The sequence below is a fragment of the Kogia breviceps genome, chromosome 14 (assembly GCF_026419965.1).
Source record: "Kogia breviceps isolate mKogBre1 chromosome 14, mKogBre1 haplotype 1, whole genome shotgun sequence".
Taxonomy (NCBI): domain Eukaryota; kingdom Metazoa; phylum Chordata; class Mammalia; order Artiodactyla; family Physeteridae; genus Kogia; species Kogia breviceps.
The window spans coordinates 17,520,996-17,539,980 of NC_081323.1; the positions used below are offsets into that span (position 1 = coordinate 17,520,996).

The window sequence follows — 18,985 nt, forward strand, 5'->3', positions numbered from 1 at the left end:
AAAACACAAGATATGCATATATCTGTATATTTTCATCTATCTATCTCTGTATTAAAAACCAAAAATTCATAATGATACCCCAATTCCAGTTCAACATCAGAAGACTTATTCTAGTCTTTACCCTCCCCCTCATATTTTAACTTGTTTCTCTGACAATGAGAAACTTGCCTTTTATTATTCTCAATACATGTACTTATTTGTTCAACCCTAGACTACCCAGAGAGTATTTTCAGAATTATTAACCTATACCACTTTGTAAAACAAATCCATTAACTAAGGTTCAACATATGCTTATAGTTCTTTCTGTCTTTAATCTGAGGCTGTATAAAATATTTTGTTCAAACTAGTTCTTTTTGATTGAATTCTTTTCTATTTCCCTAAGGAATGGTTATATATATATTTATTGGAAATACAGTTAGGTTTATTTGTTTCTCTTTGTTTCTAATTTTAGGTTCACTTTCCCCATCCTTATTGATGTTTTTGTATATATAAAATATTATAACATAGTTCCAAAAGCCTAATCTGTACAAAAAAGTGCATACAAAAATGTACACACCATTTACTTGACCCCATTTCCACCATCCCTATGGGAAATTACTGTCATTCGTTTCTTATAATTTTTTTGCAAAGTTAAAAGGTTCGTGTATGTTTTATTTCTCCTTCTACTTATAGAAAAGATAATACACTGTTGATACCTGGAAATCACTTTATATTAGTTCATAAAGGTCTTCCTCAATCGTTTTTACAGCTGCATAGTATTCCACTATGTAGATGTATCTTAATTTATTCAATCACTGTTATGTGTGGACAGGTAGATAATTTCCAATATTTTTGAACTGCAAATATTGCTGCAATAAAGTATTGTATACATATATATTTTTTCATATTGTTGGAGGTGTGTCTTCAGGGTACATTCCTAGAAGAGGGATTGTTGGATCAAAAGGTGGACAAATATATAGTTTTGGTAGCTGTTTCTAAGTTTCCTTCCTTAAAGGGTGAATCAGTTTTCATTCCCTCCAGCAATGTTTCAAATTATCTGTTTCTCCACAGCCTCACCAATAGTTTGTGTAGTCTGACTTTAATTTCTGTCAAAGTTATACACACGAAATTGTATCTCAATAGTTTTAATTCCCTTTCTCTTATAAAAAATGAAGTTGACATCATTTTATATATTTAGGAGACATTTTTATATAATTTTGGAACTACATGTGTTATGTCTTTTGCCCATTTTTCTATCAGGATTTTTACCTTTTTCCCCTCAGTTCTTAAGAGCTATTTATATATCAGGGATATTAACTCTCTATCTGTGATATATGTTGCAATTTTCTAGTCTTTGCTTATAATGTTTTTGCCACACCAAAAAAAGAATGTAGTCAAATGCATCAATTTTTTAAAAATTACATCCAGACTTTGAGTCATAGTGAAAAAGCCTTTTCTTACACCAAGGTTATAAAGGAATTCACCCATGTTTGCTTCTAGAACTTGTATAGTTTAAATATTTTTTTACATTTAAATTTCTGATGTTTGGTGTTTGTTTTGGGCATGGTGTAAAGTATGTATCTAATTTTATCTTTTTTCCCAAATGTCTATTTAGTTGTCCTAGCAACATTTTAAAAGTCCATTTTTGCCCCAATAATTTGAGATGCCACGTTTCTCATATTTTAAATTTTCATATGTTCTTGTGTCTTTTTTTCTGGGAAATCGAGAAATTCTCTTCCACTCACCTGTTTGACTATTTATGTGCTAGTACCTCACAGTTTTAATTATAAAGGCTCTATGCCTTGATATCTGATAGGGCAAGTCCCCCCACCTGGATTTTCTCTTCCAGTGATTTCCTAGTTCTTCTTGTGTGTTCATTTTTTCGTATAAGCTGTAGTGTTAACTTGTCCAGCTCTGTAAAAAGTCTATTTGTAATTTTACTGGGATTGCATTAAATTTATACATTAATTAGGGTGAACTGACATCTTTACGATGTTAAATTATTTTAGCTGAGAACAGAAGATGTCTTTCTGTTTGTTCAAGTCTGCTTTTGTATCTTTCAGGAGTGTTGTAAAGTTTTCTTCATATAGATTTTGCAGTTCTTGCTAAGTTTAATACCAAGTATTTAATCTTTGTTGCCATTGTGAATGGGATTTGCCGCCATACCTGCTGACTGAGGTTGGTTGTGTTTGTGGTTACTATTCACTTTGTATGTTAATTTTATATCCTGCTACCTTTTATCATTGAGTCTCTAAGGATGTTCAGATATACTGTTATATCATCTCCAAACAGATATTCTAAAGTTTATTTTCCAATTTGTATGCCTCTAATTGATTTCTTTTATCCAATTGCACTGGCTAAAACTTCCAGTATGATATGAAGGAGTAGTGGAAATAGGGGACATTCTACTCTTGTTCTTGGTATTAGTGAGAATGCCTTTACTAGAGTCCCATTAAGTAAGATGATAGTGTTAGAACTCGGATATATATTTTTATCATATTATGAAAATATTAATTCCTAGCTTCTTGGGTTTTTTTCTTTTAATCAAGAATGGTTATTAAATTTTGTCAAATGCTTTTTCTGCATGAATAGAGATAGTATGACTTTTCCTTTGATCCATTAATATGGTATACTATGTGAATGGACTTAACATCCAACCAACTTTGCATTTCTAGAATACATTCCACTTGATCATGGCATTTTATTTTTCTCAATGCAGTGTTGGATTCTGTTCATCAACATGTTATGTAATAGTTTTACACATTCAAAAGTAAAATTGGTCTATAATTTCTCCCCTTCTCCCCTCCTTTTCTTTTTTTGGTATTCTCTTCCCCAAGTTTAGGTGTCAATGTTTTGCTGGTTTCATTTAAAAATGAGAATGTTTTTCTTCATTTTCCATGATGTAGAACAGTTTATGTCAGTACTATCTTGTCTTTAAAAGTCTGATAGAAATTCCTTATGGAAACATTTCAGCATGGTGTTGTTTCTTATGGGGTAGTTCTTTAATATCTTCCTCTATTTATTCTGTGAAATTAGATCTGTTGTTTTTGTTTTTATTTGTAATAAAGTCTATTTTATAAGCTATATTTTCCTAGGAAATAATCATTTCCATTTAGCTTTTCAAAATTATTTTCAGAGTAGTAGTAGTCTAATTTTAAGAAGTTTCTTCTTTTTCAATAGTTATTTCCTTGTTGTCATTTCTTCTTTTGTACATTGGTGCTTCCTCTTTTTTTTTCTTTTTTCTAGTAGTTTTCTCTTCTCTATTTCAATAATTTCTCCCTTTGCCTTTATTATTACCTACTATGGTCCTATTTTTGCTCATTTTTTTGGTTTCGTTTCTAGATGTCTGTGCTGGAAATTTAGTTAACTTTTTTCATTCTTTCATTTTACCAATGTACTTTAATCTAGTCACTGCTTTACATGATTTTTGTAGATTCCAATATGTGTATTTTTCACTATGTTGTTTAAAAATATTTAAATTTTTGTATACAACTTCCCTTTCACCTAGAAGTTGCCCAAAAGAAATTATTTTGTAAATTTCTAGGTGGAAGGACCTACTTGTTTTTTTATTATTCTTAAAAATTTCTCATCTTATTATATTGTAACCATAGAATGTTTCTTGTAATATTTCTAATCTATTCAATATAGCAATGCTTTCTTAATTAGCTAACATATGGTAAGTTTTTCTGAATGCTTCATAAGCTCATAAGAAGAAGGTTTTTCTCTATAATCAGGCTGTAGGGTTTGACAGATCCACAAGATCTGCCTAATTATTTTAGCTCTTCTGTATCCTTGCCTAATTTTTGCCACTTGATCTGTCTGACATTAGTCTTCTATTATTCTTGTATCTCCTATAGTTTCTACTTCATAAAGGTGATCATTGTGGCTTTTGGTGCATAGATATGCCTGTTATATTTCTTGTTAATCGTGGGCTTAGCATTAAAAAGTGTTCTTTGTTATATTTTATGCTTTTTAAATTGCATTTTACTCTGACTGATATCAGGATCACTGATACGGCTTGCTTTCTTTTTTTTTTTTTTGCTCCCATTCCTTTATTGTTGCCTTTCAGAATTACTTTGTTTTAGGTTTGACCTTTTTATATAGCAGATAGTTGGGTCTCACTTTATGAGACATTTTGAAATATTTTTCATGTAATTATGAGTTTAAACCCATTCACATGTGTTGATGTGACTGATATGTTTGGTCTCAACTCTGTCATATGTTCTTTATATCATAATTTACTGTATTAGTTTTGTAATACTTACCAATATGTTTTCCTTACCCTTTTATTTTAAAATTTCTTTTGATATTTAGAAAGGTTTGTATTTTTGTTCCAGTAGTTATCTTTGTTCTTATACTTTTCAATACATTTTATCCTCTCTTTTCTTATTTAACCTCTTCCTGGCGGCATGTTTTCCAGCATTTTTGAGGTGTAATTAACAAGTAAAAATTGTATATATTTAAGGTGTACCACGTGATGGGGTTTTTGGTTGATTTGTTTGTTTTGGGTTCTTTGTGAAGTAGAGCTGATTTATAATATTATATTAGTTTCAGGTGTACAGCACAGTGATTGAGTATTTTTGAAGATTATACACCATTATAACTTATTACAAGATAATAGCTGTAATTCCCTCTACTGTACAATATATCCTTGTTGCTTATCTACTTTATACATAGTAGTTTGTATCTGGTAATCCCATACCCCTAATTTGTACCTTCCCCCTTCCTTCCACTGTGGAATGGTCACCATAATGAAGCTAATTAACACATTCATCACCTCTCACAGTTACCATTGTGTGTGATAAGAACACTTACGATCTCCTGGTTCTGGGCTGCCCAGTTTCCAGAGCCTCTCTGCTTCCCTTTTCCATCCCTGGCTTTCTGTTTGCTCGGGGTCCTGTTTCAAGTCAAAACAGAATTCCTTCCTACAAATTGCTTGGCCTGTTTTTCAAAATATGGCTGTGCTCCACACCACTGTGCCTGTGAACAAGCCAAGAAAGCGGGGCATCTGACCTCAGCAGCAAAAGCATATTTGCCAACAGACACCTCAGAAAAGAAGGCCATTTACTTCAAGGATACTTTGTTTGGCTTACTATCTGTGGAACCTTGGGAAATTTTATGTAATCTTGTTTCATTAGAGAAAAAAAGGGAGCATATTGTGGTATTCATCACATAGCCTTGCTACAAGAATGAAAAATAAAATGTTTGAAATAGGTACCTTAAGAAAAGAGAAACTTCCTCTTTTTTTTTTTTTTTTTTTTTTTCCCCTTAGTGATGCTTTCAGGGACTGACATGCTAAGTGGATGAGCCACACCAAAGTCAAACAACAGCTTAGGGATCAGGGCCATGGAAGAGCATCACAGGAAACTGGGCTGCAACGAGACTAGACTGAGGACCCAGTGGGTATCATCAATACCAGAAGCATGGGGCAGGGTGAGGTGGTGGGAGGACCCTGGGATCAAGCAGAGCCAAGATATGCTTTGCAAAGGTTTGGGGGGAACAGGATCTCTGCAGCCAGGCTCTCCCTCCTGGTCCAAGCCACTACCATCATCTCTACCACCACACTCTCCCCACCAACTAGTTTCTCTTGCACCGGAAGTGTATTCTCTATACCACAGCCTCTATATTTGGGAAAATGAAAGTCTGAGAATTTTATTCTTCCTACTCATAACTGGAAGCAACCTTAGAATATCCTGCCTCCTCTACCAAAGTGGCCTTCTCCATCCCTTTCTCTGTCATTTGATTGGTGGGAAAATTGAGCCACAGAGAGGGGCAGTGAGTTGCTCAGTATCGCACAGCACTGGCACATCCTTGAGTAGAAGCAGGTCTCAACAGAAGCACAACAGTTAGGGCATTATATTCTATCCCAAAGTGATACATTCCTGTGTGCAGATTTGCAAGTCTAGAGTGGGAGATGGAATGTGAGTGAGGTTAAAATAATGGGGACACGAAATTGTATTGTACTGTGGAGATGGAACGGAAAATATACCAAATGCTTTTCCTTTTCCCAAAGGCTTACATAATCTTGGCATGAGGAAAGTACTCATTTCCTTTTTACGGAAACAGTTGGGAACTTTGAGTGAATGCCCACAGGCCAGACTTCCCAAATGATCAAATGCAGAATTTCAAGCATGTTCCTGACTTGCTTGCTAACAATTCAGTCACCCAGAAGGCCAAGAGAGTGACTCAGGACTTTGTTATTCTGTACTTGATTCTAACCAACAAAGACAAATTGGTTATGGAATTAAAGATGTCAGGAACTTGGAAGAAAGCAGATTATGTCAGAGTCATGGTTGTGAGAGCCAAGGATAGTTCAACATAATCAGATGTATGCTCTAGATGATAGAAAATAGTTGAATAGATTCGGGTGGAGGAGGTGGTATTGGGAAATGGTTCACTTTCAGGCATGCAACTGTGGAAGGGAAGATGGTTCTAAGGAGAATTAGAAAGTTCTACGAATGAGGAAGAAGGCAGTAGAATAAACCATTGTGGCTACCCAATATTCCCTTTAATGTGACACATTTTAAAGCATACTTTCCCTCAAAAGACACATTAGCCTTCACCTTTGTGGAAAGTGACCCAGAAGGAGCATGATAGGTATTAGTTCAAAGGACTCGAATTCTTATCGTATGAGGAATTGAAGAAGAAGAAGGTTAATGAACCTGAGAACTGTCTTTCAATGTCAAGACATCTTTCCTACACAAGCAAGGGCAGACTTTCTGTCGTCTGCAGAACAGAATCAAGACCATTGGGGAGTCATACTTGGGTTTAATAGGAGTGACAATTCCTAGCATTTGGAGGTGTGCATGGATAAAATAGACTCTGCTATAGACATTATCATTGCTTCTCTTCTTGGTGCCTGGAGGACTCCATTTCCTACCTCACTAAAGTCAGGCATGGCCCTGTGAGTGGCTCTAGCTGATGAAACCTGAGTCAAAGTGTTACTTCTGATAGTTGCCAGTGTTTAACTCTTCATCATGCTTTTCTCCTGCCTCAGTGAACACTGAATAATTGTGGTAAAATGGAGGTACCAGCCTTGGTCTTTGAGTGACTACAATGATTAGAGTATCCCCTAACCACCACCATTACCTCGCCCTCAGACCCAGCCATACGCCTACATTGGACATGTAGCTTGAGTGGATAATAAACACCTTTGCTGTTTTTAGCCCCTGAATTTCATGGGTTTTATTACTTCTGCATAATCCTTACTAGCTCAGTGTCTTCAGGATGAAGTGTTTCCTTATGTGTGAGCATTAGCAAGATAGGCATTGGATTCTTGAGCATCACACGCTTGCATTCTTTGGGTTTTTTTTTTTTTTTAAGCATCTTTATTGGAGTATAATTGCTTTACAATGATGTGTTAGTTTCTGCTTTGTAACAAAGTGAATCAGCTATACATATACATATGTCCCCATATCTCCTCCCTCTTGCGTCTCCCTCCCTCCCACCCTCCCTATCCCACCCCTCTAGGTGGTCATAAACCACCGAGCTTATCTCCCTGTACTGCACGGCTGCTTCCCACTAGCAATCTATTTTAGGTTTGGTAGTGTATATATGTCCATGCCACTCTCTCACTTTGTCCCAGCTTACCCTCCCCCCTCCCCACATCCTCAAGTCCATTCTCTAGTAGGTCTGTGTCTTTATTCCCATCTTGTCCCTAGGTTCTTCATGACCTTTTAATTTTTTTTTTCTTAGATTCCATATATATGTGTTAGCATATGGTATTTGTTTTGCAGTTCCATTTACAATAGCCAGGACATGGAAGCAACCTAAGTGTCCATCAACAGATGAATGGATAAAGAATATGTGGCACATATATACAGTGGAATATTACTCAGCCATAAAAAGAGACGAAATTGAGTTATTTGTAGTGAGGTGGGTGGACAGAGTGAAGTAAGTCAGAAAGAGAAAAGCATTCTTTGCTTTTTATTTTCCTTTGCTACACAATATTCAGACTCTTACCGGGGGTATAACTTAGTCAACTGGAATGTTCAACTGGTTCCACAACCTCCTAGGATATGATCCCAATAACGCAGGCTAAAATGATTCTCTTGCTAAGCACACTCTTCTGTATCTCAACTGCATGCCCAGCAACATCATAAATTTATGGATCCTGTTCACTTGGGGAGCAGCCAACAGCAACAAGATAGCTCACCAAGCAAAGATTCTATTGCCACGCCAACACACCCACACAACATTATCTATGAAAACTGTAAGGTGTCTACGAGAGATCTCTGGGCCAAAGTAACTTTTTGAACATGAATTTTGCAGTTTGTTTCTTACACATTCGTATTGACTGGGCTATTCTTAAGTGTCTGTTTCAGTGTATGCCTATAGGTGCATTATATACTTTCAACAGAGCTTCGCAAGGATGCCCTTGATACCATTTACTAACCCGTGCAACTGAGTGAAGCACACACATGCCACAGTGTACCCACTTAGTGTTATGATTAAAGTTGTTCTGTGCTGGGCAGTATTTATGCATTGGTTCTGTCTGGGGAAGAAGCTTATGAGGTGATGGGAGCCAGGAAGTGAAAGTAACAAAATATGTACCTAGCATGAAAAGAAATGACATAGAATTCAAAGGTGATTCCAATGGTGGAAAAAATAGAAGGGACAAATTTTGAATTATAATTAAAAATACATATGCATGCCTATATATGCAAATATGTATATGTATATTTTATATGTATTAAAAAACCAAAACCACGACAAATTAACTGAAGTCTCACTTTTGTTGTTCACAGGAGACCAAAATCAACTGTGTTCGTCTGGCTACGAAAGGTATGTTGGCATGCCCTGTCTGTCTTCAGCCATTTAAGTACTTCTCCCTCTAGCCACACAGGGAAATTTTAGGCAACAATGGCTAAAAGTAACAAGAAAGAATTGTTATTTTCATTGGAGTCATTTGCATCGAGGTATTAATATATACTTACGATATATATTAATAACACAGTGCCTAAAGCATAGGAAGAGCTCAAAACATTTGTTTAGTCAATGGATGGCTGGATGGATGGACAAGCTGGTACATTAGTCAGTGGAGTGGTAAATATAAATATACTCAAATAGTCTTCTGCTATAGATTTTCATTGTATTTGGGTCTGTGTTTGGGTGCTTTTTTTGCATGTCAGTTAGACCTATCTTCTGGTTTTGCACTTTGTTCAATTGGCGCATGGCTTTCAAAAATGAGGTGATTAGTGTTAGTGCCTTCGGTAATGAGAAAACAAACACTGCATCGTTATGTAGTTGGCATTTTCAACACTAATCCCCCAAACTGAGGCAGCATTGTTCAGGCTCATCACTTTTTGTTTCCCTAATTATAATTGAATTGCCTGGCTCTTTCAATTGGTACATGCTTCTGTTTCTTATTCTTTAAAAACAAAATCAATGAATGGGGCTTCCCTGGTGGCGCAGTGGTTGAGAGTCCGCCTGCCGATGCAGGGGACACGGGTTCGTGCCCCGGTCCGGGAAGATCCCACGTGCCGCGGAGCAACTGAGCCCGTGAGCCATGGCCGCTGAGCCTGCGCGTCCGGAGCCTGTGCTCCGCAAAGGGAGAGGCCACAACAGTGAGAGGCCCGCGTACCACAAAAAAAAAAAAAAAAAAAAAAAAAAATCAATGAATGGTTTGTTATCATTTCACCTATTACAAGGTTGAATGGTTAGAAATCAGGTTTATCTTTTTGTTATAGAATTGATACTTTAAACAGCTCTCCTCCCTGTATAAACACACCAAAATTGGGCAGTTGCATTCTGTTCCCTGCATTTATTGACAGCATATATAGTTTCATAGATTGCTTCCACAGCGATGGTAAGTGTAAATATAAGTAAACATATAGTCATAGATACAAAGTATAGACAAAGACAGTGACTCAAGTATGTATACACATATGTGAGGATATACACGCAGGCACACACATACAGAGGAAAATGCACACATGTCAGGGAGGGGAAGAGACAAGAGACGGGGTGGGGGGGGGAGAGAAGAATATTTTATGGTTATTTGGCAAAATATGCAGCGCGACCTATCACACATCACTTTTATAACTTTGAAGAAAATCACATCAATTTGTAGGCAGAAAAGGGAAGCTGCAGGAGGAAGAAGACAGGAGCACTAAGGGCTCTCTGCGGTAAGAGCTCACTCTGGTTTCACATACGTCGGGAGAGGTCGACATGTCCCTAATGTGTTCTCTCTCGAGAACCCGGGCTACCAGACAGAAAGAGAGAAAATACTCCTTGTGAGGCAAGGAGAATTGATAGCCTGCAAACAAAAGTGACACAAATTATGGGCCTTGGCAGACTTCTGCACTGAAGAAAACAGATAATCTAGAAAGAAGAACCTCATCCATTGGCCAGCACGAAAGCTCTGGTCTCAAGCTGGACAGCTGGGTGTCTGCAGCATCCCCCAGGAGGGGGCAGGAAACACGCAGAGAAACCTTCCCCGTGACGGTGCTCCATGGCTCCCACTAGCTTTTGACCCCCTAGACAAGGGAGGGATTGACGCCATTGCTGTCCCCTGCAGGATGTGTGGGATTCTAAGGACACGCTCTGGGACATAAGTCCTCATAAAGGGGAGTTTGTTGGATCGTCTTTTCTGAACTGGGAATTGGGAACATGTGATCGGACAGGCAAGGGTGTACGTGGGGACTTCGAGAGAGAATATTTACAAGTATATGTGGCTGGCAATGTCAGGACCTACTGTCCTGATAGATAGAGAGCCCACCATGCCACACTCCTCCAAAGTTGCATTGCTAATCTGCAGAATTACAGTGGCCTTTAAAGAACTGGAACAGAAGAACTCTCTACCTCTTCTTAACATAAGGATTTCTCTTCTTGTCTGATGTTTAGGTCACCATCTTCCTTTAGTGGAGTGTGTTGTGTACACACGCCAGGTGTGGCGTGGGAAAGGATAGGAATGCATTAATGAGTACGAATGCCCAGCTGGCCATGCCCGGGCAGGGCTCAGAGGAGTCGGGAGTAAGTGGTGGATTCCAAGCTTGCACACCCTTGTTTTCCAGTGAGGGCCGTCACTCCAGCCTGCACTTGGCAGTGGGGCAGAGGGCTGGGTAATGCAGAACGCCCGTCACGCACAGGTCAGGGAAAGCTGTGTTTGGCTATGTCTACTCTGTACCCTTGGAGCATCCAGGGTAAAGGAGAACCCTACCTGAATTCACGCACTGCCCGTGAGGACTTGGCATCAAGGATCTAAGTCCAGGAATCAATATTTGACCCATCCCTTTCCTGCTGATGTGAATCAATTTTCCCTTTTTATGGGTTTGCTGAAAATAACTGGCTTTTTAAATAGAGAAAATACGATGGTGGGAATCCTGCAGGCAGTGGGGGTATGTGAAGTCCCAGCGGCAGATTCCATGGGCCATCTGTCTCCCTCCAGGCTCCTCCACCTCTCTGTCATTGTGGCACCTTCTGCACGGGTCTGCCAGCGGCCAGCCAGCCTCTGGAGTGTGGTCACACGGGCAGGCTTGAGGCCAGTGCTGTGGCGATGAAGCGACTTGCTGATGTCCTGTCCCTGACCCTGGTGACTCCAGACAGCATCTGTGGTCAGCTGTGTGGGTCCCGGGGAACTGGAGGGCTGCCACTCAGAATGGTACAGCCTGATGCTGTTCCGGGTCATTCTGACCTGACCAGATGCCCAGGGCATCTCCTATTAAATACAGTCCTAGGCTCTAGCGTGCAGCTCTAGCCCTTGTCTGTCTGTAAGGTCGCCGTTAGTCACCCAGGCTCTAAGTGCTGCCCAGTTTTGAGGTTTGCAAAGCAAGGGACCTGGGTTAGTTTTTGGCTACTGCAGAGTCCCACAAACTAAGTGGCTTAAACAACAACATTTATTGTCTTACACGTCTGGAGGCTAGAAGTCCAAGATCAAGATGTCAGCAGGGTTGGCTCCTTTGAGGGCTGTGAGGGAGAGTCTGTTACACTCCTTTCCTCCAGCTTCTGGTGGTTTTCTGGCCATCTTTGGCATTCCCTGGCTTGTAGAACTATCACCCCGATCTCTGCCTTCTTCACATCTTCCTCTATGTGTATCTGTCCAAATTCTCCCTTTTTATAAGGACACTGATCGTATTGGATTGGGGACCCACCTTACTCCAGTACGACCTCATCCTAACTTAACTAATTACCTCTACAAGGACCCTATTACCAAATAAGGTCACAGTCTAAGGTTAGGACATTAACATAAGCATTTGGGGGAAACACAGTTCAATCCATAACTGGCCCCATGCAGTGAGGGGCAGTGTCCAGTGGTTCCCATTGAAACCTCTTACTCTTTACCATTCACAGCGTGATCCCAGTAGCTTTTAAGGATGTGCAAGGAGCCAGAACGGGCCCTGCCAGAGGGCGCCCCGGAGGTGGGCTGAGGTCCAGATGTGGCTCCTGTTCCTTTCGGAAGCTGAGCGAGGCTGCCTCATGCAGAGGAGCTGCATGTTCTGTGGAAGGAGCCCAGGGCAGGGGGTACACACAGTGGGCCACCCCTACACACCAGATGCTGGGTCCGTGGCAGCAGGACCCTTCCCAGACCCCACATGATGGTGGAGCATCAGGTGCTGGGCAGGGCCAGGCCTCCTGGGACAGGCACCAGCACTGTTGTTTGAGAGTTCTGATGAGGAACTGCTCGGGCCTAACCACTAATTTCCCAGTCACATTGTGCCATGGCAGGAAGTTCCTGGCACATAGTTGACCCTCGAAAAATGCCTGCTGAAGTAGGAAATGCATTTGGAGTCAGCATTTCACTGCCGCAAGGCTCAGAGACTCTGGGGGTCTCACTCCATCTTCTCAAACCTCAGCAGCACCGTATTTAAAGTGATCCCCATCTACCCATTCACACAACATTTTTTTAAATTAATTAATTTATTTATTTTATTTTTGGCTGTGTTGTGTCTTCGTTTCTGTGCGAGGGCTCTCTCTAGTTGCCGCGAGCAGGGACCACTCTTCATCACGGTGCACGGGCCTCTCACTGTCGCGGCCTCTCTTGTTGCGGAGCACAGGCTCCAGACACGCAGGCTCAGTAGTTGTGGCTCACGGGCCTAGTTGCTCCGCGGCACGTGGGATCCTCCCAGACCAGGGCTCGAACCCATGTCCCCTGCATTGGCAGGCAGACTCTCAACCACTGCGCCGCCAGGGAAGCCCCACACAACAATTTTGGAACGTACCTATTGCCAGTGGTTTGCTGATAAACCTGCTCTTTGTAAAAGAAAAACCCTTATTTGTAGTCTTTGTCCATTTCCAGGGTGTAAATATACCAACAAATCCAATATCAAGTTACCAATGGTTTAACAACTGGCTTACAAGAAAGTCCTGAATGTTTAGCGACATTTCTTCTGTAGCAAGCAGATGCAAGCCAGCTCCAGCACACCGAGACCTCCACCCACTAGTTTGTTATGAGAATCGAATGATATCATAAACATAAACGTGGTATTATTTACTGCAAATTGTTTTGGAAATTTTAAAAAATCACGATCGATGACCATTATTTCTCTCCTGTGGTCAGCTCACTCACTGAGCATGTGTGTGCCAGGTACCTTGTAAGGAACTAGGGATTTTGCGATGAACCAGCAGGCGTGCTTCTGGTCCTCAAGAAGCTCACAGTCTAGGGCAGAAACAGACATTAAGTGAAGGATTGTAACAGACAGTGGTGGAGTTATGATTGTGATCAGTGCCTGTAAAGAGAAGTGAGAGGTACTGAGTGAGGTCTGATGGCAGCAGAGCTAAAGCCCTAGACACTAATGAGTGTGTGTTCCTGGGACACCCCCCTGGGGCTCCCTCCCCTGGGATGGGTGCAGCGTGAGAGACTTTGTGCTGCCTCGTCTCATCACCACCCCTTCTCAACTAACACTGGGAATTGAGTCCAAGGGTGACATTTGAGAAGCCAGCGGACTCAGGACCTCACCCTGTGAGAGGAGCCACACCCTCAGCCCAGACGGGAAGAGCCAAGTCCCCTGTGTTTAGAGAGCATCTGGCCGGTGGATTCACACACCACCAGGGGGCAGTATTTATTTATAGAGCCGGGGCAGAACCTCCTGCTGAAGGTGCTGCTAAGGGACTGTGGGATGGAAGTTTGGTATTAGCTAGTGGAAGGGTTAGTTCTGGGATTAGGACAGGCTCCTCTCAGAATGCTGGAAGGCAGTCTTTTTCATTGATATGGAGGGGCGGGGGCATGGTGCACTATCCCAGATTCACATCTTCTGTATCTTGTTCCTCAGCCAGGGGTTGGCTGTTAACGCGGACTGGAGATTCAGAGAAATCAGAACATGAGTTCAGCTGTAGTGGGGAAGAGGAATTTGTCAGTGAGCAGATAAAGAAGAATGGTAGCATTTTAAGACATATTCCCGAGAAGCAGAGCCCGAGGCAGGGATTTGGGTGCATGGGACGTACTGAGGGAGAGCTCTTGGAAGAAATCTGTAAGTGCAAGAGGGAAAAGGCTGAGTAAGAATCTCTTCTCAAAAGTTAAGTCTAGGCCAGATCCCAGGGTAGAGTGTAAAGTTCTCCAAAGTTGTTCTGCTTTGAGGCAAGAAACCAGGACTCCTCCCCCATTACCAATCAGCCCTTGGCATTTTCCCTTCCCTTCCCCTTCTCCTTCCCCTCAGGAGATTTCTCAGGTAGCTCCAGAGGAAGTGGCACCTCTGAGCCTTGCACAAGCCTCTGGAGAGACTTACAGGGGTGAGTCCTTAGCCCCCCACACACGCAGGAGCTGGAGGATGTCACACCAATCTGTAAAGGGGATCTGGGTGTGGCACCAACAGCGTGGACCACAGGGCTCTTCTTATGTGGAGCATGTTACATCTTCAGGTTGAGGATAGCAAAAAGCTAATGGAACTGCCTCAAGTTCAAGGTCTAAAAGAACATTTCAGAAGCCCTTTGCTTGGCCGACTCTAGCTCCGGGTGTCTGCTCAGAGCTATATAGAGAAAACTACAGCCAGTGGGTAAATAGACATTAAGTTTTGGTTTGGAAACAGAGCACTCTGATTCAGACTTTGAAGGGAGGGCAGTCAGGGAGGAAAAAAAGATCCATTTAAAAGTTAGGTTATGAGGTCTTCCCTGGTGGCGCAGTGGTTGAGAATCCGCCTGCCGATGCAGGGGACGCGGGTTCGTGTCCCGGTCCGGGAAGATCCCACGTGCCGCGGAGCGACTGGGCCCGTGAGCCATGGCTGCTGAGCCTGTGCATCCGGAGCCTGTACTCCGCAATGGGAGAGGCCGCAGCAGTGAGAGGCCCATGTACCACAAAAAAAAAAAAAAAAAGTTAGGTTTTGTTCTTGTAGTTAAAACAGGAACTGTGAGGGAGGTGGACTTAGACCCATTCAGTACTGTTCACTCTCTTCTGGGAAGGCTGGGGATGGGCTCGTTGTAGGAACCAGGTTGAAGAGATAGAGCAGAACATGCCTGGGAAAACGGAGCTTGTGAAAACTTGGGGTGGGAGACCTAAACTTCCAAGGTGCTGAAATTGAAGTGAGAGACACCTGTTCCCAGGCAAGCTGATCATCCTCTCTGTGGAGCATGCGCAGGGTTTCAGTGGCTGAAAGAGGTACCCAGTATCTGAATTCATGCCCTTCTGGCTGGGCCAGAGCAGGCCATGGGGGAAATGGAACTGAACACAGAGGCTCGGTTCTGGAACCAGATTGGTCCGTTCCCCTTCCAGAAGCTGTGTGCAGTTCCATCCAAGCCCCCCTGCCTACACACATTCTCCTGCCTAATTCTTCCCCGCCTCCTTCCATGCACTCATTCACTTTGCTACTTTCTCCTGCCCACAGGCCCTGCCTCCACCAGACTTGGCTGCATGATTTGGCCCCTTCCTACCCTCCAGCTTCATCCAGGCTTCTGTCCTCTTATTCACTCCACTCCAGCACACTGCTCTGCTTTCGAGCTCCTTCCAACCTCAGGACTGTTGCCGAAATAATCGGCTTCCCTGTGCACCGATGCCAAACAGAAATACGGAGACAGAGATTTTGGAGGAAGAGGGAGGTGGCTTTATTGTTCTGCCAGGCAGAAGGGAAGACACAGCAGGCTAGCGCCTCAAGAACTGTGTGTGGCCCCCCACCCCCAAACGGAGAAGATTTTATATGTAGGGCTCGCAGTCTGGGGTAGATGATAAAGATCAAAGTAGTGAAGGTCTTGCATTCTTCTTCCCGCGTTATTTCAAAACAGTCACAGCTGGCATCAGGCAGCCAGGTAATTGAGTCCCTTTGTCTCTGGGTTATCGACCTCCAACCTTTTTTCTGAAATGCAAATGCTACAAGGGAGTGCAGGATGTAATTCACATAGTATTAAAGAGTAATAGGTTAGCTTTGCGAAGTACAAATCTAGTTACAGGCACTACAGATTAGTAACAGTTAAAAACTAGGAGTGATTCACTCTTTCAGACCATGTTATGTTTCTTCTCTAGTCTGTTCACTGTTCCCTTTACTTTCCTTGTTCTCAGGAGAGGGAAAACTTTATTTCTATTTTTGCTGCAATAAGACCTTTGCTCATCCTGCCCCCTCTGCCTGAAATTATCTGGCTTAACAGATGTACATCTTTCAGATTGCAGCTTCAATCCCGCCTCCTCAGAAAGACCATCCTAACCTCCAGTCTAATGTGTATCCCCAGCGTTTTCCACTCTCATTATACCCTGTACTTTTTTTCATAGCCTTCATCATGACTTATAAATATATATATTTTTGTTAGCTTACATATTGAATGTCTGTCTCCCAGCTAGATTCTAAGTGAAGTAAAGTGAAAGGCTTGTGCCTATTTTGAGCCATGTTGTGTCCCCAGATCCTAGCGAACATTAGTGCTCAGTAATATATGTTGAACGAACAAATAGATAAATCAATGGACTGATCACTCAATCAGTCAATTAATGTATGCATCAATGGCTAGATGGCTGGCTGGCTGGCTGGCTGGCTGAGGCCTTCCATGACCTCATTTTTTTCAAATACAAGCTACTTGTCAAAATGTTCTCTTGGGGACTTCCCTGGTGGTGCAGTGGTTAAGAATCCGCCTGCCAATGCAGGGGACACGGGTTCTAGCCCTGGTCCGGGAAGATCCCACGTGCCGCGGAGCAACTAAGCCCGTGCGCCACAACTACTGAAGCCTGCGTGCTCTAGGGCCCGCGTGTGGCAATTACTGAAGCCCATGTGCCTGTGCTCCGTCAACAAGAGAAGCCACTGCAAAGAGAAGCCCACGCACCGCAGCAAAGACCCAATGCAGCCAGGAAAAATAAATAAAATTTTTAAAAAAAATTTTTAATGTCCTCTTGGAAGGTAGGAATAAAAGTGGTAGAGGCAGGGATTAGCTGCATGATCTACAATCCCCACTAACAAAAAGACCAGCCTGGCTCTGCTTGATTGCCTGTTGTGACAGGGACCTCACTACTCCCCCAGGGAGGTCGTCCCACCATTGGACACTTTAGTTGAAGGAAACCTCAACATCAGGGGTCCAAATTGGCTGCCTGTTATTTCTGCCCTTCAGTCTTTGGGGCCACATAAATCTGCCTTTTCTCCTTCCAGAAAATAAAATTTGCCTCCTCGGACTTGTTCCTCCCACCTCAGTTGGGGTCAGTCAGGTCCTTGCTTGTCCACTGTCTTCCCATTGGAACCTCTCTGGCCCCCTGCAGGCAGCCTCACTCCCATCTTTGGTGCCAGCCGGCAAGGGAACGCAGCTGGCTCTGCAGACTCCCGCTGGCTGTGCCCAAGTGGCAGTTGGAAAAATCAGCTTTGATTTGATTTGCAAACTGAGCCCAGTCATTGAGACAGAATAAATCCGGAAACCCATAAAGCCATTTGCAGAGTTGCTTTGCAGAAGAAAGTCACAGTTTTAATCTAGTAAACACTCTCTAAGGATCCCATTAAAACAGCCCCCTCAGAGTAGGTGCTGAAAGCTGAACTCCAGAATAATGAAGCATGAGATAAGGGACCAGTGTCACCCATAGTCCCGTGCTGCCTGGTGGTATTGATGGACTAAAACCACTGTCTCGGGTAACAAGAGGGTGGGTAATAGTGTTTTGTAAATGTGGCTTCTTTTTATAATGGCTAAGCCTGAGGTAGATTTCATCCAGCATTTTCTCTCCTGTCTTTCTAATGGATTCTCACCCCTGCGGGGACAATAAATAGCCATTCTCCAGTGAGATGCCCTCATTTCACAGATGCTAAGACTGGGGCCCAGAAGGGGAGTGATGTGTCCCTATGTCTCCCTGGCTTTTTCAGTTACAAGAATAACCTGCCACAGGTTATGTGAGAAGCCAAGCAAGATGTAGGAATTGTCTGCTATCAGGTAGGAAATGCCCACTGCCTGCCCTCCCTGCTTCCATTGATCCACTTTTATATGGAAGATTCTGTCTTCTATAAAGCTTTCTCGAGAGATTACCTGGAATAATGGGAAATCAGAGACACCTGGTTTCAAATCCCACATCCAAAATTTAGCTGTTTAACCTTGAACAAGTCACAACCTCTAGGAGTCCATCCCATCACTTTTAGGCCTAAGATCATTAGTTCTTTCCCCTGTTAATTTGGGGTAATGCACATAAAAGGTCAAGAACATCATAGATGATACAGCTTGCACATCCTTTCTTCCTTCTTCTGGGTCTTGTCTTATATGAGACCTGGAGACCCAGGTCTGCTAAGCACACGTCCTCTCTCTGCTCTTCCCCAGGGAAGAAAGCCAAAGCCTGGACCGTAGTCGCTTCTCATACAGTTGTACAAACCAGGCATTTATCAAATGGACTCAGGCTAGATTCAAAGTGCAGAAACTGAGAGGGGACAGGAATGACACTGGCCTTGGCTTTTAGCATTTATCCTCTTCATCTACAGGCGACTGTGTTTAGATGAGCTCCTACACAGCAATAATATATTTGCATTGACTGAGTATAAGATTTTGCTCATGCACTTGCTAACCTTTGACTATGGCACTTTTCCCCTTGTCATCATCTGTCCAGCAATTTCAGGAGGGATCCAGAATCACAGGGTGCTCAAATCTAGCTAGGGCACCTGGAAGTAGGGGCTATAATGAAGGATCACTTGTGAGA

General features: G+C 42.4%; 1 protein-coding gene across 27 annotated transcripts in view; it reads left to right on the top strand.

Annotated features, from left to right (window-relative positions):
* PTPRT (protein tyrosine phosphatase receptor type T) overlaps positions 1 to 18,985 on the top strand; it is a 1,303,183-nt gene that overhangs the window by 1,084,662 nt on the left and 199,536 nt on the right. For all 27 annotated transcript variants that reach the window (XM_067013228.1, XM_067013229.1, XM_067013240.1 and 24 more), the window contains one exon: positions 8,727 to 8,763. In XM_067013228.1, coding sequence (XP_066869329.1) covers positions 8,727 to 8,763 — 37 coding nt within the window. The remainder of the gene's footprint in view (positions 1 to 8,726; positions 8,764 to 18,985) is intronic.